Source organism: Aplysia californica, unplaced genomic scaffold, assembly GCF_000002075.1.
Source record: "Aplysia californica isolate F4 #8 unplaced genomic scaffold, AplCal3.0 scaffold00907, whole genome shotgun sequence".
Lineage (NCBI taxonomy): Eukaryota > Metazoa > Mollusca > Gastropoda > Aplysiida > Aplysiidae > Aplysia > Aplysia californica.
Genome location: NW_004798177.1, coordinates 141,275 through 161,258, shown reverse-complemented (window position 1 = coordinate 161,258; position 19,984 = coordinate 141,275). Strand labels below are relative to the sequence as shown.

Genomic DNA, 19,984 nt, shown 5'->3' with positions numbered 1-19,984 from the left:
TGTGTGTGTGTGTGTGTGTGTGTGTGTGTGTGTGTGTGTGTGTGTGTGTGTATGTGTCGTGTGTGTGTGTGTGTGTGTTGGGGGTTTTTTTCTATAGCCTCACTTCAAGTTAGTTCCTTGTATGCAATACGTGTATGGCTGGCTCGAGTCTCAACTCGTCATAGTTCTACTTGTTTCCCATCATCTGTTGTGTCTGTTATAACAATCTCAATCTTTATTTTCGAAAGCACTTATATAATGTGCTTCAAGTGTGTAGTGTTCTTTCTTGTGGGTCTAGACCTATATATTGAGCTCGCTGCTTTAAACTTCTTTCGTCTTTCTGTAGCAAACATAGGCCTATATGAACTATATCTCAACAGTTTATCTGATCACTATGTTAGTAATATATTTTATGTAGCGACACTTGCATATGCATAAATGTGCGTGGTTGGCGGGTGCTGTGGTGTGGTTTGCTACTTCTTTCCTATCAACCATTTATAGTCCTGATCTCTCCTCCTTCCTTTTTGTGTTTGTTACTCTCTTGTACATGTAACACCTCTAATCTTCGGCACTTATATTATGACCGTATTGTGTTGCAAGTGCGTAAAACACTTTGTAAAACAAAAAAAACACACATTAAAATAGGCCTACATAATATCATGACATATGTGCATGTACTTCCATGAGTATGAGTGTTATGCAGTAGTACTTGTACTTGAACACGACTCAGAATGTCAAGAGACTTGCAACACAAAAAAGAGGAACATTCGTCAAGGCCATGAAGAATACGGAAGAGAATTAAAATTCAAGAGGAAAAATACGAGAACACACACCAAAAGTAGAAGTGGCATAATATGTACATTATAGTAGCTTTGCATATAGCAGTACTGATGGTGTAGCGGAGGCAGTAGCAATTTCATAGCATAGTAGACACGTGATGACAGGGTGATAGTAGTAGTAGTAGTAGTAGTAGTAGTAGTAGTAGTAGTAGTAGTAGTAGTAGCAGCAGCAGCAGTCGTAATAGTTATAAATCTGGTAGTGGTTTTATCATTTCCTTTAAAAAGTTTAAAATGTGAGCTGGTGGGGCACCTAAAGTCTATTTTGGCTATTACAAGGCCTAGAGTGCCTATATTTGCTGTGGGACATCATCGTGTTGTTAGATCTATTGGGGATTTGAAAGCAATGGTTCAAAAAGTATTGTGAATCAGTTGCTAAGGAAACATATCGGCCATATTGAACCTTTTTCAGTCCCATTTTATGCCCATTAACCGATTCACTTCTATTTTGGCATGCCAACAGTTAATATGTAGCTCTTAAATTTGGCTTGTTGAATTTTTGATAGAGAATCTATGCTTTATAGTTTTTATTTTATGACACTTACAATTGGGATGTTGCAAAAAAGTGAGAGAAAAAAAGGAAAACTCATGCTTTCTAAGCCCATAAATCAAAAACAACTCCATTAATAAAAAATTCAACAAGCTAAAATTTTGAACTAGATCTAGATTAGATCTAGATATATAGCTAGATCTAGATTTTTAGGTGTTGGTGGTATCCTGTGAAAGTTACAAATGAACGGGGAAAAAAGTTAGATTCTAGATAATCTAGATCTAGAATCTAGATATCTAGATTCTAGAGCAGAAAAATGGGATATATATTATAATAGGTGAAAAAATAGAATTGTGAGAAAACAGCCGATACAGGTAAGACGTTTCTGGATATTGTTCAGGAAATGTCCAGGTACTAGATCTAGATCTATATGTAAATAAGAAAGTGGCTATGTACTCGTAATAAACCCAATTTGCAAAATTTGACCCCAAAACACGATTTCTAGGTGCCCTACCAGCCTTTATAAATGCGTAGAATCTTTGCATTGTACCTCAGCAGCGAGCAAACGCCCTCCACTAGAATCTAGAGTTGTTTGTAGCCTATCCTTTAAAAAATGAAAAGAAAAAGATTCTAGGCTAAAGATTCTAATAATATACCCCTTACCTGAAATAATTTGCGAAGTCGGTCTGCGTATTTCGAGAACATCCAGTATTCTCCGAATCCTTGAGGTGTTCTGAAAGTAGATCTAACCCTCACATTCACAAACCCACGATCAGTCGTGACCCAATTAAAAAACACAAGAACTAATTCTTATCTCTACGATTTGCACAACTGTAAATTTCGACGGAAATTATTATTAGATGTCACTTCGAGGTTCATTCATGGGCATGGGGTCGAGCCACAGGCCGGTTTCGTTTTCAATTTGGATCCGTATCAATTTCTGCTGCTGCCATGCTGTGCTGGTCCGTATCAGCGTATGTCCAACTAGACTATTATAATAGTGTTGTGCTGCGATGTTGATTTTACGACAGGTATTTCTTTTTTTTTTTAAAGCATTGTAGACCCTAGGCTACACTCTGTTTTCACTTCCAAGCAACGATGACACGCTTACAATGACCTGCATTCAGCGCTAGGCTAGGGCCTTCGAGGATCTATACCAGAGAGTTGATCTCTATACGTTCTGATACGAAATCCGCATGCAGCGCACGCCGTGCCTGGTACTTGGAAAAGCCCAACTTCACATTCACAGTTCCGCGAAGGCTTTTTTTCTCCCTCGGCCTCGGCGTCTAGCCTCTATTTCAACATCCTCATTGGTCAATAAATTCATTTGGAGCGCCTAGCCTAGAAGGCACCTTGTCACAAGCCAATCACAAGGCTTCCCCCCTAACAAGTCACCTGTAGGGGGGCCTATGAGTCGCTGTCCTTGGAAAAAGATGTTTCTGCATCTTCCTTGAACCAGTTAAATAAATATTACCTCACTAGAAGAATCATTGATGGTCAAGGACCTATTTTTCTACCCGAGTTCTAATTATTATAGTTCTTATAGTTCTTACCGAGGATTTCGCTTTGTTTCCTTTAGCCTTTAGCTTGTCCTCTGCTACTACACTGTGACCCCCCCCCCCCCCAACGTGTGTGTGTGTGTGTGTGTGTGTGTGTGTGTGTGTGTGTGTGTGTGTGTGTTGGGGGGGGGGGGGGGGGGGGGGGTTATTGCAATACATGTAATTTTAAATAGACCTGCTGGGCAAAAGAAGAGAGATTTTAACAAGCGTAATCCACCCAACCCCTTCCCAGATCTTATCAACGCAACAGTACCTTGTTCCCTGCTAACCATGGCACCTATTCAAAACAATCACCTGTTGCAATGGCTTTAAAAAAAGCACGACCAAAATTCAAATAAATCCCCCGCGTCGGCATTATGCTTTAAAATGAGAGTGTCTTAACACAGGTTCGACTGAAGGCTTGTTTAATGATTATAGAGGCCATATATTGATTATACAGAAACGAGAAACTGGGAGAGAGAGAGAGAGAGAGAGAGAGAGAGAGAGAGAGAGAGAGAGAGAGAGAGCGTACTACATGCCCTGGCGTAAAGGTGAAATAACTGTAAAGAATAAACTACATTTTGTTGCAATCTTTGTAAGTAGTATAATGGACCTCAGAATAGAACAATAAGTCATATATTTGAACCAGCTTTGACCACATGAGATAGATCAGATTCTAAAATCTAGATCTAGATTCTGGATCAAGATCTAGATCTAGATCTATCTAGATCTAGAAATCCAGCATTGTAAATTTCTTTTTTTTTAAATTTCCAATAATATTAGATCTAGATTCTAAATCTACTCTAGATCTAGATCTAGATCGAATTAGATCTAGATCTATTTCATGTCTGCCCTATAACTGTCTTGTTTTTTGCCAGGTCGGTTTTTGCTCGTTGATAAAACGTCTATGGCCAGTGCAAACTGCCAGGAAGACCGCCGTTACAGGTAACACCAGATGAGTGAAATCGAAAGTAGGCCTATCTATCCTTGAGCCGACATTGTTCCAGTTTGGGTTGCAAACGAAGATCGTTTTTAGCTGCAAACAGGCCCTCTATTTCATGTGGGATACAGACTCTGTCGTCTATTTGTTGAGATTGCCCCCCCCCCCCCCATCTCGCTTTAAGTTCAATGAAGTTTGGTAATTTTTCCGGTCTTTTAAAAAATTGTTTCTTTTATAGCATAATGAAATATTTTCTTTTGTTTAAAGGGTGAAAGATAACCTCTTTGCTCAGTTGCTGTTGACTTATAAAAATCTGGGTTTACAGTAAAGCAAACAACGCAGGCAAGCAAGCCTGCCTAAGAAATCGAAAATGGATTAGAATTGCATGTGATTGCAAACAGGCTAGTGTGGGGTTTGCCTTTCAGCTGCTGATTTCACCATGGAAAGTTTGGAACAAATGATGAGACTGGACAAGCAAAAGCTTACGGAGCCCATAAAGACTATAGAGGTTTTTATCTAGATCTAGATTCTAGATCTCTATTGCATTTATTCACTAGATCTAGATCTATACTAGACTAGATTCTATACTATAGACTATACTATTGTATTGAAGTTCCCTCGTGTAGTGTAGTCTGTACTGACTGTGATTAGGTCTAGATCTAGATCTAGATCTATAATCTAGATATATTAGATCTAGATTCTAGATACTAGATTCTAGATCTAGATCTAGATCTAAATCTAGATTCTATATTTATATGTCTAGCTAGAATAGCTAGATCTAAATCTAGATCTAGATCTAGATCTAGATCTAGAATTTAGATAGATCTAGATCTAGATCTAGATCTGTCTAGTGAAGTGTAAGTTCAGTAAGTGGAGTGACAGTGCCTCATCATCTTGTTGAGCCTCATGACTGTCGGTGACGGTGGCTTTTTTACTCTAAGGCCTAATTATTAGAATTAGAAGGCAGGCCGGCTATATTTCTCCACACGTTCGGGAAAATAAGGGAACTTTATTTCTACGAACGGTTTCCGTTCTTGAGATTTGTTGATAATAAGCGAATGGAGTGGCCTGTGTGTGAGTGTGTGTGTAAGGTGTGAAGGGGACGTGGAGGGATTTTTTTTAGGCCGGCACTATTTCTCCGAACGTTCGGGAAAATAAAGCTAGGCACTATTTCTCCGAACGTTCGGGAAAATAAAGCTGGGCACTATTTCTCCGAACACTCTGAAATCACATCCTTTCCCGCAAATTTCTGATATTATATATTATATCTAGATCTAGATCTATAATTATAGTATGGGAGTGTATACAGACCCGGTAACCGGGAACAAAGTCACAAAGTATACAGACCCGGTAAGGGAACTCTTTTGACTTTTGTGATTTCGGAGAGTTTCGAGCGCCCTCTTGGCTCAGGGTAGACCTAGGTTCTTCTAGATCTATGGTCTAGATCTAGATCTAGGCAGACAAACTTAAATCTTTGATCTAGTTTCGCGGCTAGCCTAGATCTAAATGAAGAGTGCGGATGTCTTTTCGATGAACGATCGTTTTTCCTCCGTTTTGGAGTTGGAGGAATCACAATTTGAAGAAAAGAACAAGTTACAATGTCATAATTTCAATCGAGCAGTCCCCCCCCCCCCTCTCTCTCTCTCTCTCTCTCTCTCTCTCTCTCTCTCTCTCTCTCTCTCTCTCTCTCTCTCTCTCTCTCTCTCTCTCTCTCTCTCTCTCTCTCTCTCTCTCTCTCTCTCTCTCTCTCTCTCTCTCTCTCTCTCTTTCTCTCTCCTCTGTGTATCGCTCGCCTTCTCTTTTTCTTTGTTTGTCTCTGTCTTTCTTTGTCCCCACCTATTTCCCACTCTATCTTTCTCTCGTTCCCACCTGCCAACTGGGGCATGTCATGTACATTTTGCTAGCACCCCTCCCTCCTCTCTTTCTCTTCCTCTCCCTCTCCCTCTCTCTCTCTCTCTCTCTCTCTCTCTCTCTCTCTCTCTCACACACACACACGATTTCTACCGGGTCTGGGGGCTGAAACTTCCCGAAATCACAAAAGAGTTCCTCTACCGGGTCTGTATACTTCGTGACTTTGTTCCCGGTTACCGGGTCTGTATACACTTCGTTATAGTATAGGCCTACCAAAGATTGTTCGTATACAATTTGGTCCAATCGGTCCAAAAAATGTCCGCAGTAAATATTTATATAAAGAAATGCTACAGTTCCAAACAGTTTTTCGCTAGAGATATGCCTATGAAGGGTGCTGCTCTTAAACTTAATGTGTTGTGTTCACTCGTGTGCTGTCTAGATCTAGATCTAGATCTTCTACGGAGGGTTATTGATAGGGAGTGTATACAGACCCGGTAACCGGGAACAAAGTCACAAAGTATACAGACCCGGTAGAGGAACTCTTTTGTGATTTCGAAGAGTTTCAGCGCCCTCTTGGCTCAGGGTAGACCTATGTTCTTCTAGATCTATGATCTAGATCTAGGCAGACATAAATCTTTGATCTAGTTTCGCGGCTAGCCTAGATCTAGATCTAAATCTAAATGAAGATTGCGGATGTCTTTTCGATGAACGATCGTTTTTCCTCCGTTTTGGAGTTGGAGGAATCACGATTTGAAGTAAAGAACAATGTCATAATTTCAATCGAGCAGTCACCCTCTCTATTTCTCTGCCCCCCCCCCCCCTCTCTCTCTCTCTCTCTCGTTCTCTCTCTCTCTCTCTCTCTCTGTGTGTATCGCTCGCCTTCTCTTTTTCTTTGTTTGACTCTATTTCTTTGTCCCCACCTATTTCCCACTCTATCTTTCTCTCGTTCCCTCCTGCCAACTGGGGCATGTCACATTTTGCTAGCACCTCTCTCTCTCTCTCTCTCTCTCTCTGTCTATCTCTCTCTCTCTCTCACACACACACACACTCATGCACACACTCTTTAGATTTCCACCGGGTCTGGGCGCTGAAACTTCCCGAAATCACAAAAGAGTTCCCCTACCGGGTCTGTGTACTTCGTGACTTTGTTCCCGGTTACCGGGTCTGTATACACTACGTTATATTGATAACGACACATAGAACTAGCATCTGCGTTTGTCGCGGTCACGACCAATCAATCGTCGCTCGATTTTTGGGCATTTTTTGGTCACCGAATCGAGGAAAAAAAGTCAAATAAAGAAAAAAAATTTTAAAAAGAAAGAAACCGAACCTCTTTACTTTTGAAAGAAAGTTCACCAAGCTCCACTTCGTCTCTTTCTCACTTGTTGTCACCACGTTTATTTGTTGAATACGTTGCAGTTACTTTTATTTTTTCCTCTTTGTGGTGTTTTATTTTGTTAGTGTGTATTTTTTTCTTTCTTTTTATTGTTCTGATGTGTTGTTTTTCTATCAATTTTTTTTTTGTTGGGGAAAAAAAGAGGGGCCGAGGGGATGTTGTATAGTGTAACATCATTTAATTTGATGGTCTTACCTTCATTAGATTCTAAATATATACATGTTAGAGCGTACGTTCCACCAAAATCGATTACATGTACTGGCACTGGCAGGCCCCTTAATGTGTGTTATTCCATAATTTACATGTAATATCCTGTACTTTGTTTTAAAATTACGCACATTATTAAGTAGTTAAAACATCCAATCTTCTTCGGACAGGTGGACTCACGCCCTTATTTGTTAATTTTTGTGGTTGTTTATGGGCTGTTCTAATTTTGATTTCATTTGGTTGTGAAACTTTTTTTTTCACGTTTTTACACTCATCTAAAAATCTCTAGACTAGCTCTTGAAAATTGAAATAGATATAGATCTAGACCTAAAAATTTGCTCCTGTGTGTGTGTGTGTGTGTGTGTGTGTGTGTGTATGTGTGTGTGTGTGTGTGTGTATGCATGTGTGAGTGTGTCTGTGTGTGGTAGTAAGTGTGTAAGTGGAGAGTGAGGAGCGCGTGTGTGTTTGTTTTTCGGGCTTTATTTCAGCCTTTATTCAGTAACAGTTCAAAGTATACAAAAATAGAAACACATGATCCATTCACTCCAGGGCTCATGAGTCGTTCCTCTCTTTCAGTTTCACTCATTCATTCAATTCCCATGTTCTCTCTCGCGTCTCATCTCCGTCTGCATGACTTCCACACCCCACCGCTCCCTCCAGGCACACACAAAGAAAATTTCACTCATTCCCTTGCCACCCTGCGAACCATGGACAATAATATTAGCAAAACAGTGCCTTAGCCGCATTCCTTTCGTTCGTGAGCTGTGGACCAGGCCAGGGGGGTCGGTGTCGTCCCCTAGTAGTTGCTGTCGCCTGTGGATACACTCGTACATTCTTCTACGAGGTGCCCACTACGAATGGGATCAGCCGATCAGCCCGATCGCCCGACTCGATCGCCTCAAAAACAAACGTGTTTGTATTCAGTTTCAGGCGATCGAGTCGGGCGATCGCCCTCGATCGGCCGATCCCGTCTGTAGTGGGCACCCGTATTACTTTCACCTGCTCTGTCAGTGTCACTCACACAGTCTCTCCATCCACAGCTCAGCTCGTCATACGTTCAAAAGTTGCCCACTGATCATGTTTAGTTAGTGTGTGTATAAGTTTGTGTGTGTACATGTGCATGATGGTGGTGGGTGTTTGGTGGGTGTTACAGAAGGTTGTCTGTAGGCGGGCTTGCCATGCGGTGTTCCTTCCCAGTTCCCAGACCAGAGGCAGAATGAAAGTTGGCGCCGAACTCTTGCAATAAATAGGCAAAAAATCACGAGACCGGAAGCCGGAAACCGTTCGGAGAAATAAAGATCGGCACTATTTCTCCAAACGTTCGGAGAAATAGTCACTTCGTTTTTTTTAATGAAGTGTATACAGACCCGGTAACCGGGAACAAAGTCACGAAGTATACAGAGCCGGTAGGGGAACTCTTTGGTGATTTCGGAAAGTTTCGGTTTCAGATTCCAGACCTGGTAGTGTGTGTGTGTGAGAGAGAGAGGGAGAGAGAGAGAGAAGATAGAAATGTATGACATGCCGAGGGAACGAGAGAAAGATAGAGACAGAGTGGGAAATAGGTGGGGAGAAAGAAAGACAGAGACAAACAAAGAAAAAGAGAAGGCGAGCGATACACAGAGGAGAGAGAGAGAGAGGGGCAGAGAAATAGAGAGGGTGACTGCTCGATTGAAATTATGACATTGTTCTTTTCTTCAAAGTAAAATTGTGATTCCTCCAACTCCAAAACAGAGAAAAAACGATCGTTCATCGAAAAGACATCCGCAATCTTCATTTAGATCTAGATATCTAGATCTAGGCTAGTCTCGAAACTAGATCAATGATTTATATAATGTTTCTTTCTCTAGATCTAACCTAGGCCATAGATCTAGACGAACCTAGGTCTACCCTGAGCCAAGAGGGCGCTGAAACTTTCCGAAATCACAAAAGAGTTCCCCTACTGGGTCTGTATACTTTGTGACTTTGTTCCCGGTAACCGGGTCTGTATACACTCCCTTTTTTTTAACATGAAGGATTTTAGTTTCGAAGTGACTATTTCTCCGAACGTTCGGGAAAATCAAGTTGAACTCTATAATTATAAACTCTATTTCTCCGGAACTGTTCCGGATCTCGAGATTTTTTTTTGGCCGGCACCAGATCTAGATCTATTTCTCCGAACGTTCGAGAAAATAAAGCTGGGCACTATTTCTCCGAACGTTCGGGAAAAAAAGCCTGGCTCTATTTCTCCGAACACTTTGAAATCACATCCTTTCCTGCAAATTTCAGATTATATAGATCTATAGATCTATAATTATATTGTAGGCCTACCAAAGATTGCTCGTATACAATATGGTCCAATCAGTCCAAAAAATGTCCACAGTAAATATTTATGGTAGCGTCAATTGCCACGAAGTGAAGCAGTGTCAAGTCTGAAAAAACAACACTATCTTTAGCATTATAACATTATAATGTGTGTCTAATGGGTCAATCTGTTCTCAACTAATTTCGTTGGACGAGCATCTAGTTTAGAGCTACGGTACCAACTTGGCGTGTTTTCATTGAGACATAGGCTTAGATCTAGGCTAGCCTTAGCCTACACTTTGGAGTAGAATCAACACAGGCAATTTCTTATAATTCTAGAAGTAGAAGGTCACAAACGCTTACAAACTCAAGCAGAAATTCATGTTATATCGGGGAACATAAATCGAGGGATGAGGGTCAGGAAAAGACACACACACACACACACAAACTGAAACACACACACACAGAGGGACAGAGAGGCGAACGCACAACACCAAGCACTCGAGCACAATAAGCTAGATCTACCCACCAACGCAGAAGAGCTCCAATTTACTCGGTGGCAATAGACAAAAAGTGAATTTTTGTCAATTGCCACCGCATCACTCGGTGGCAATTGACACTACCAATATTTATATAAAGAAATGCTACAGTTCGAAACAGTTTTTCACTTCAGATATGACGTGTTGCCTATGAAGGGTGCTGCTCTTAAACTTTTATTAAGGCCGGCACTATAAACTCCGAACGTTCGGGAAAATAAAGCTGGGCACTATTTCTCCGAACGTTTGGGAAAATAAAGCTGGGCACTCTTTGTCCGAACACTCTGAAATCACATCCTTTCCGGCAAATTTCGGATATATATATATATAGATCTTTAATTATATTACAGGCCTACCAAAGATTGTTCGTATACAATAAGGTTCAATAGGTCCAAAAAATGTCTGCAGTAAATATTTATAAAGAAATGCTACAGTTCCAAACAGTTTTTCGATACAGCTGTCGTTATTCGGACTCGAGTCCGAATAACATCTTTTCATATTCGGACTCGAGTCTGAATATGAAAAAATGTTATTCAGACTCGGGTCCGGAAAAAAGGAAGTGTCTTCGTTCTATAGATCTAACGTTCAGTGCTTCCAATTTTCCGCCATTTTTTAGTTTCCCCCACACCTTTTCTGCCGATCCAATGCCCGCCGCCTCATTGATACGCCTCCCCCCCCCCCCCCTTCACGTTTCCCACTTTTTTTGTTGTAGAAAAAGGTAAAATTGAAGATTAGCAGACCACCTGGCATATTATGAGCTGTGTAAAAAAAAAAAAGACCGATTCGTTCAAATACACAATTCTGAGTCATATCGATTGTTTACCAAGAAAAAGTTGTGTTGCTGTGTAGAGTTGAGCATACAGCAACTTTTGATTCCATAGACCAGCGCACAATTCATTACGTATTCATTACGTAGATCTACGTCAAGACTAGCTTATTATTGTAATAATGATCAGTTGCCAGGGGGAAAAAGACCGACGCTTATGCGACGTTCAAAGCCCGGACCGATAGTGCCCCCCACCACCCTCCCCGACACGCACACAGCCACACGTGTGCAGGCCGCCCATCCGACCCCGACACATGCTAACGAGCCATCTTTAATTGCTTCTGATGACCTCTTGATAAATAAACATTTATTAGAAGCGCTATAACTTTTCAGGCCGGCCTCAAATTCATCATAAGATTAAAACTCGGCTCCTGCACAAAACGCCTTTTTGCCCGAAGTGATCCCGGTCTCTACCCAGCCTGAGGCGAGTCACGAGTGAGGCAGGACAGGAAGCCGGATTCACGAGTCACAGGAAGTCGGAAGTGATGTCATGCTGGACAAGAATCAGAGTCCGAATAACATTTTTTCATATTCGGACTCGGAGTCCGAATAATCACTTCGTTTTCGATACAGATATGACGTGTCGCCTATGAAGGGTGCTGCTCTTAAACTTAATGTGTTGTGTTCACTCGTGTGCTGTCTAGATCTAGATCTATGGAGGGTTATTGATAACGACACGTAGAACTAGCATCTCTGCATTTGTCGTGGCGGCGACCAATCAATCATGGCTCGATTTTTTGGCATTTTCAGTCCCGAAAAAAGTCAAAAAAAAAGAAAAGAAAAAGAAACCGAACCTCTTTACTTTTGAAAGAAACTTCGCTTCGTCTCTTTCTCACTTGTTGTCACCACGTTGATTTGTTGAATACGAGTTACAGTTATTATATAAACGATTTGTATTGCTGTTCCTCTTGACCCATTGGTAATGGCTGGTTCGAGTTACGCTGAACGTCGGGGCGCTGCGGGGTGCCGGTAGAACTAAAGTACTGCTCGTGAACAGCCGTGGGTGATGTTGTATAGTGTAACGTCATTTAATTTGATGTTCCTACCTTCATTAGATTCTAAATATATATAGATTTAAATGAGTTATGTTAGAGCGTTCCACCAAAACCGATTACATGTACTGACACTGGCAGGCCCCTTTAGTGGGGTCCCTTATTGGCGAAAATTAGGGGTATGCTGCACTTCATGTTAGAGACATACTGTAAGGTGCATATGTCTCCTAAGACAATTACCTTTCAAATAAGCAAGGGATCCATGATGATCCTTGACCGGAAGTGGGTGTGGCCAGCTGTCAAAGTAGGTCACTATAATTTTTCTCAGTCTACTCACTAGACCACCACATTATATTGTCAACAAATATCCAGACACAAAAGGAGAACTCAAAATGTAAGATTTCTGTCTATCATTCACGAATGATAATGAAAAATACATTTGGCATATAAAAATGGCAAAAATAGGGTCTAATAATATTTCATGTAATGAGGTCACGCCGACATACTACTACTAGGCCAGTAAAAATTGACATCGAACCCGGACTTAAAAGATAACAGCCAAATTTTTGGGCCAACTTGAACTTTGAGCTGTTAAGTACTACCAAAAAAAATCAACCAAAATCGCCCTTGGGGAACATGCTTAATTTTAACCTAATAAAAGTCAAAAAGGTCAATTTTCGAATTTGTTAAAAGATGTCATTTATTTGTTCAGAATGAAAGAGATAGTCAAATGAAACACAGAAATATTTTTATTTTTAAAAGTGACCCCATAGTCATCACTTAATTAGCATTTAAAGATTATAAAAGGTCAAGGTCATTGTCAAGGTCATCTTAAAAATAGCTCAAATATGGTCGTGTTTGGTATCAAATTCAACATATCAATAAGAAAAACACAGAATTTATGTTGTTAATGCAATTAACTTACATTTAAGTTACCTATTGGCGGTAACACATGATTGAGATAATAATAATATACGTTTTAAAACAAAAAAATATGGTGAGATCATATAAACCTCAAAAATAAATCCTTGTTCGATCATAGCATGCAGCTCGGCTTTTGTATGCCAAGCTTCAGGAAAATTCTTTGGTAAACATGGGAAGATAAGTAAAAATAGTAAAAATTAGGGCGAAATAAGACCTTTTCGTGATTTCACATTTGGAACTCCCCACTTCCATTGTTTGAGTAATGGTCATAAGTGTATGACTTCTGCTGTGTATGGGTTTCCTTCCTCTAGACTGGTTGCTCTGAAGAGCTATAGAGTCTTTCCTACCCTTGTTACTTAAGAACATGTCTGTTTGCGTTGATTGGTAGAGAGCCAGTCCCCTTCCACTCCATCCGCGTCGTGGGCCAGGCACACTCAATGTGTAAACTAGAAGATACTGAGCTCGGCGGTTCCTTCACTTGGCCCAATTTAAATTGTGTCCGTTTCTGAAGCTTTTCATACTGTCCTCTGCAATGACAATGTATTCTGCAAGAGATGTTGTACTTGCAGCAAGTACAGGATTTGCATGGTGGAGTGCTGCTCTTACACGAACAGCGGATTTCACGTAGCAGTTCATCTGGGGCCGGAGCATTGTCAGTTATCACCTGACTCATAATGTTGTCACTCACAGTAAAGTCGTAATCAACAACGTCAAAGACAGTGCGCAGATTAAGCCATTTACTAACCTGGTGATGCACTCTAAGGGCTTGGTATTGTGCGGCTCTCTCTGTTGGGGCCATCCGTTCAAGTGGCACGTACTTTGGGCTGATGATATGTTGATATCGAAGATCAGTAAGGCTCAGGTTTGCGGCCCACTCACTGCAGTAAAGGAATGACAAGAACTTGACTCCTAAGTCAGTGATGTCTTTTACATTGGCATCTGTTTGCCCCAAAAGTAGAGCTGTCAACTGTCTTTTTCTTCCAGTGACGACCCTAAGAGTCGCATCAATGCTTGCTTATTCTGAGGATTGGTAGGGAATGAATCTTTGTCAGTCCGCAGATTTGTGCTGTGATGAAGATCAACGACTGGATGTGGTGTGTACGTAGTCTTTCTTCTCTTTTGCTCAGGTGCTTTGGTAGTTATAGTTTCATAACTGTCAAAGACGACACAAAGTCGAATAGCTGGCGTCCTGTTGTGGAGCAAACAGTTGACGAATAGCTGACACAATGTTTCCACTGTTCCAACCTTTATCCAGTTTAGACGATGAATGATGTGGATGCCATCATACACCAGATAATGAGGCTTGTCGTTGACATTATTTACAACAATGTTTTGGGACGGGTTAATGATGTGATTGGCCAGGAGACATTCGTCCGTCTTCCTCATACTCCCGTTGTCGTGAAATAAGGCAGGAGCCACAGGTGAAAACTTATACTTGAATAAAGAAGATTCAAGGGGGACCACGGACACAGGCCATTGAAAGCAGTCGCTGGTACATCTCAGATGACATAAAGATATTGTCGTTCAGGATTTGCACGGGTCTACGCATCACCTTGAATGTGACAGCTTGGTCACTTTTTAAAAAAGGAAACCTTGCCATTGCACATACCAGTCATTTCAGCATGTACTTTCCTGCCAATCGTAAGTGCCTCTTTAACGTTTACCTTGCTATCGGCGACCACACCAGCTTTAGAGATATTAATTAAAGTACCTTTCTTTTCCCTCTTTTTCCTTGCAGCAGCCTCCAGGCGGTCTGGGAAGTACATATCCCATGCCACATCAACTCTTCTCACGCCCTATAACTGCCTTTGAATGTAGGGTTCGAAAATGCTGGTTAAGTACTCAAGTAATGTCTCTGAAAGCTTTGTTCCATGCATCTGGACAATTGCAGCCCCGTTAAGTACCTTGGCTTCAACCATCCAGCTTTCTTCAACAGTCGGCACTTGCAGAATCTCTGCAGCTGTTTGAAGGTCAGGTTCTGATGTGAAGTCTGCATATAAACACTTCAGATCAAACTCATCCTGCCCCAGGTCTGTGACGTCGAGCAGATCGTCTGGAATTGTGCAGAGATGGATCTGCACCAAATTCGTCGACCTCCATTAGAACCTCAACGCTCCTGACTGGAGGAGTTGATTACTGGGACCGAAGAAGTTGTTTTCTTCGTTTGAGTGCCCAGGGACATGAGGCAGATCAGCAGGTCGGCTTTTCTTCCAGTTCTGACCTCCTCAACTGTGTTCACGTTTTACCTTGAGTTTGTTAACTGAAATTCTTCACTTTTTTAGTCTTTCTGTCACACAGACATATCCAGCACCCTCCCCCTAGTATAGCAAATCGAGTGTTCTTCAGTGTCAGTCTAGCATAAAGCACAAAGGTCCCAGTTGATTTCTTGACATCTTCTCTCATCCTCTCCTCTCGTTTCAGGAAATGCAACGTCACTTTCAAGGCGAGTGAATTGTCGTGCCATGGTGCTTAATGAAGAAAAAAGTGATATGGACATGTGTTTTTTTTATCGTTGACTCATGGAATAGTTTGTTGATAAAGTTCATTTTTGAGTTGTTTTCTTAATTTGTATGCATAGTTTATGTACATCAAGTGAAGAAATTATAAGTTGGATTTGCTCGACTCAAAGCCATACTCAACGTGCATTACGATGATGCTCAGTCATCATGTCCATTACTGTATGTACATGATGTTATTCTTTCGCTTATCCAACCCATTCATGGAACAGTAACACTTATTCCACAAAAAATTAAAACACTCACTCTCAAACAAAGTCTAAGAACGGAATATTACGGCTGTTTGTCATCAATCGCCATATCCTGCATTTGGTGTACCCAAAGAATTAGTAGGTTGTGGTCACAATGGAGCACCATACTTTTTCGCCTATTTTGCTAGCGTTAGCGTTGTTATTGCAGTGATTGTTTTTAATTTCTCTACTCTATAGTGCTTATGATGGTATTTAATTTCTCTGCTTTAGTCTTTTGGCTAAATTAAAAAATTATTCACAACAGTTGCGCCTTATAATCGTAGTAAAACGGCAGCTCTGTGAACCTGTCCACGAAGCGTAGGTCTACCGGAAACGTGTGTGTGTTGAGTTTTCAAGCTTGAGTTTTCAGCGGGGAAAAGTGTTGTCAGCTACACATCCGGCATGGGAGGCTGGGGTTTTTTGTATGGTGCGCGGTTTTGGTCAAATAGCTAAATGAGTGATTTTTAATTAGCTCTCACGCCTAATTAAATACCACCAGTAAATGGATCCCCCTCTCAAACAACTATTTTATGCACATACAATTGAATGTGCATAGCCAAATGTCTCTAACACGTTGCGCAGTTAAAACGGATTAACGAAAGGGACTACTTGTGTGATTCCATAATTTACATGTAATATCCTGTACTTTTTTTTTTTTTGAATTACGCACATTTAGGGTTAAAACAGCCAATCTGCTTCGGACAGGTGGACACACGCCCTTATTTGATAATTTTTGTGGTTGTTTATGGGCTGTTTAATTTTGATTTCATTCTGTTGTGAAACCTTTCTTTTTCACGTTTTTGAAAATTGAAATAGATCTAGACCCGAAAATTTGCTCCTTCCGTGGAGCCGAACTCTCGCAAATAGGCAAAAAAACACGAGACCGGAAGCCAGAAACCTCTCTGAGAAATAAAGATCGGCACTATTTCTCCGAACGTTCGGAGAAATAGTCACTTCGTAAACTTAATGAATGTGTTGTGTTCACTCGTGTGCTGTCTAGATCTATGGAGGGTTATTGATAACGACTCATAGAACTAGCCAGCGTTTGTCGCTGCCGCGACCAATCAATCGTGGCTTGATTTTTGGGGCATTTTTTGGTATGCGAATGGGGGAATAAAAGTCAAATATTTTTTAAAAAAGAAAAAAACACAAAACCGAACCTCTTTACTTTTGAAAGAAAGTTCACTTAGCTTCACTTCTTTCTCACTTGTCACCATGTTGATTTTTTGAATACCATACGTTAACAGTTACGTACGGTTTGTATTGCTGTTCCTCTTTTATTTTTTCCTCTTTGCGGTGTTTTATTTTGTTGGTGTGTAATTTTTTTTCTTGTTATTGTTCTGATATGGGTTTTTTAAAATTAATTTTTTTTTGTTGGGGAAGGGGGGGGGGTGTTGTATAGTGTAATGTTATTTAATTTGATGTTCTTACCTTCATTAGATTCTAAATATATATATACATGTATATATATATATAGATAGATTTATATGTGTTATGTTAGAGAGTTCCACCAAAACCTATTACATGTACTGACTCTGGCAGGCCCCTTGTGTGTGATTCCATAATTTACATGTGTAATATCCTGTACTTTTTTAAAAATTACGCACATTTAGGCCTAGGGTTAAAGCAGCCAATCTTCTTCGGACAGGTGGACACATATGCCCTTATTTGTTAATTTATGGGCTGTTCTAATTTTGATTTCATTCTGTTGTGAAACCTTTCTTTTTCACGTTTTTACACTCTTCTAAAAATCTCTAGACAAGCTTTTGAAAATTGAAATAGATCTAGACCCAAAAATTTGCTCCTTCCCAGACCTCGCAGAATGGCAGAATGAAAGTATTGAAAGTTGGTGCCGAACCTAGAGCTAGAGATTTTTAAATATCTGAATATTTAGATTCAGTTGTGGTTGGTTCCCGGACTAGATCTATACTTCATTTGAAAATACCTTCAAAAGGTACTGAGAGAAAACAAGACTGCTCGACCTTGGCAGTAACCTATTTTGCATTTAGTCTCCCAGCAAAAACTAAAATCCTTCATGTAAAAAAAAAAATTCCTCCACGCCGCCCCCCCCCCCCCCCCACCCACCCGTTCACACCTTACAGACACACACACACACGCACATGCACACTCACACAAACACACACAGTTGCACACACACTCACAAACACACGGGCCACTCCATTCTCTTATTATCAACAAATCTCGAGAACAGAAACCGTTCGGAGAAATAGAGTTCAAGTTTATTTTCCCGAACGTTTGGAGAAATAGAGCCGGCCTTTTAGTTTTTGCTGGGTGACTAAATGTAAAATAGGTACTGCAAAGGTCGAGCAGTCTTGTTTTCTCGCTGTACCTTTTGAAGGGTATTTTCAAATGAAGTATAGTCCAGGAACATTGCCCCAACCACAACTGAAGTATCTGAATATTCAGACGTTTAAAAATCTCTAGCTCTAAAAATTGAATTCGATGCAAAAAATGCTTCCTCCCAGTCCTCGCAGAATGGTAGAATGAAATTAAGAAAGGATGACGCCTAAATCTTGCAAATTACAAAAAAATCTCGAGATCAGAAACCGTTCGGAAAAGTAGAGTTCAACTTTATTTTCCCGAGCGTTCGGAGAAATAAAATAATTGAAATAGTCACTTCGTAAAAATAACTAATTCACACTTGAGTCACTTGGCCACCTCACCCCGGGTGAGAATAGCGCAGGCGAGCCTTTTGGCTATTCTCACCCGTGTGCCTTCACCGTGAACAAATGTTCCAGTGCTCTTTGTGTTGAAAGTGTGCAATTTTGTCTGTGGGCAGCGAGAGAGAGAGAGGGGGTGGGGGGGAAGCCAGCTCTATTCGGACTCGATTCCGAATTTAATTTTTATCTATTCAGACTCTAATCCGAATATGGGTTTTATCTGTTCGGACTGTGGTCCGAAAAAATTTTTTATTTATTTATTCGGACTCGGCTTAAGCGAGTTATGTGAGTGTAAGGAGGTTACATAATATAACTGTCATCGGGGGATTTTACGCGAAACCAGAATTAGAACTAGAAGTGCCTACGGACTGTGTAATTGTGTCAAAAGTCAAAAGACTGCTCTCTCATTATTAGATGTACCAAACGGCAGTGTCTTAAGTAGGCCGACACGGTAACCGACAACCCATGGTCTTTCCACCACCACAACAGCATCATCATTACTTCCACCACCATTTGTCTTTCCACATGTTTAATTTCATTTTGTTGTGTGTTATAGTTTTTCTGTAATGATTTTTTTTTTTAAATCACATCGCACAAAATGGACACTCTCTCTCTCTCTCTCTCTCTCTCTCTCTCTCTCTCTCTCTCTCTCTCTCTCTCTCTCTCTCTCTTTCTCTCTCTCAACACACACACACACACTACCGGGTCTGTATACTTCGTGACTTTGTTCCCGGTTACCGGATCTGTATACACTTCGTTTTGAAAATGCTCTTTTGGTATATGTACTCAAGATCACTAAAATAAATGATTAATAGCTCCCAAGGCTGTTTGGATTGAATGTCTTCATTTGAGTCTTGAAAAGTACTCGCCCATTTGTTGGACCATGTTTCTTAGGCATGGCATAGGCCTATATTAAAGTGTGGTGTTGATGAAAGGAAGTGGTTATTCTCACCGGGGGGGGGGGGGGGGTCGTGTCACAGTTAGGGTTGTCATTTTGGAGCCAAATCCCAGAATTTTGGCTCTGTTGGATTGCGTCCGGCCTGGAGAATTTTTTTGGCTCCAAATTCTGAATGTTCAAAAAGAAGGGGAAAGGAGGGGCAAGAAGAAAAGATAAAGAAAATATTTTTTAAAAATGAAAGTGAAGAAAAGAGCTTGGATTGCTTAATTATAATTATTAAACTAGTTAACAAGATTTAATGCTCTCACCCATTTGGTCTGAATAATTTAGAACCCTTCTACCGTTGTGCAAGAGCATAGTCTCGAGCTCATGTCTTGTTAGGCTGGTACAGGCTCTCTGTTCCTTGAACCATAATTTATTGTGTGCAGGCAGAGAGCAGAGAGGCCTACCATCTTTAAGGGTGTAAATAACGAATAGTGCGGCCGTTCCCACATCCCGCGCAGTAGCGTCGGCAGTGAGACATTTTTTACTGGAGAAGCGGAAAATGTTTTTACATTATTATTTTATTTGTTGTTCATTAAAGATTTGATTAAGCAAAGATCTGCTTAAGACGATCGTATTGTTATATATCTGTTTCAAAAGTCTGCATCGTAATTTTCCATAATATCCCATATCCGGACTTTAATTCTGTAAATGCGCTCCTTCATCTCATGGGGTGGAACGCTTGAAGCAGGCCGAACTTCAGCCAGACTATTACATTAAAAAATATAGATCAACTCCACTGTTCATGTCCGGGGGGGAGTAAACATTGCGGGTCATGGGCTGTTCTCACCAGGGGTGGGAATATAGACGGCCTTGATGAAA

At 40.8% G+C, this 19,984-nt stretch overlaps 2 protein-coding genes across 4 annotated transcripts in view; one reads left to right on the top strand and one right to left on the bottom strand.

Annotated features, from left to right (window-relative positions):
• Nucleotides 1-2,053, bottom strand: part of LOC101855605 (malonyl-CoA decarboxylase, mitochondrial) — a gene marked incomplete in the record, with an annotated part of 55,204 nt that extends 53,151 nt beyond the window's left edge. The window contains 1 exon segment of the mRNA XM_013089245.2: nt 1,969-2,053.
• Nucleotides 2,054-2,139: 86 nt separating this feature from the next.
• LOC101855061 (DNA-directed RNA polymerase III subunit RPC2) overlaps nt 2,140-19,984 on the top strand; it is a 52,721-nt gene continuing 34,876 nt past the window's right edge. Inside the window, exon 1 of one of the 3 annotated variants that reach the window (XM_005110538.3) lies at nt 2,140-2,279. In XM_005110538.3, coding sequence (XP_005110595.1) covers nt 2,166-2,279 — 114 coding nt within the window. In that variant the 5' untranslated portion in view covers nt 2,140-2,165. Of the gene's footprint in view, nt 2,337-4,082; nt 4,292-19,984 lie in introns of those variants that run through there. The other 2 variants (XM_035972919.1, XM_005110539.3) reach the window with 2 other exon arrangements.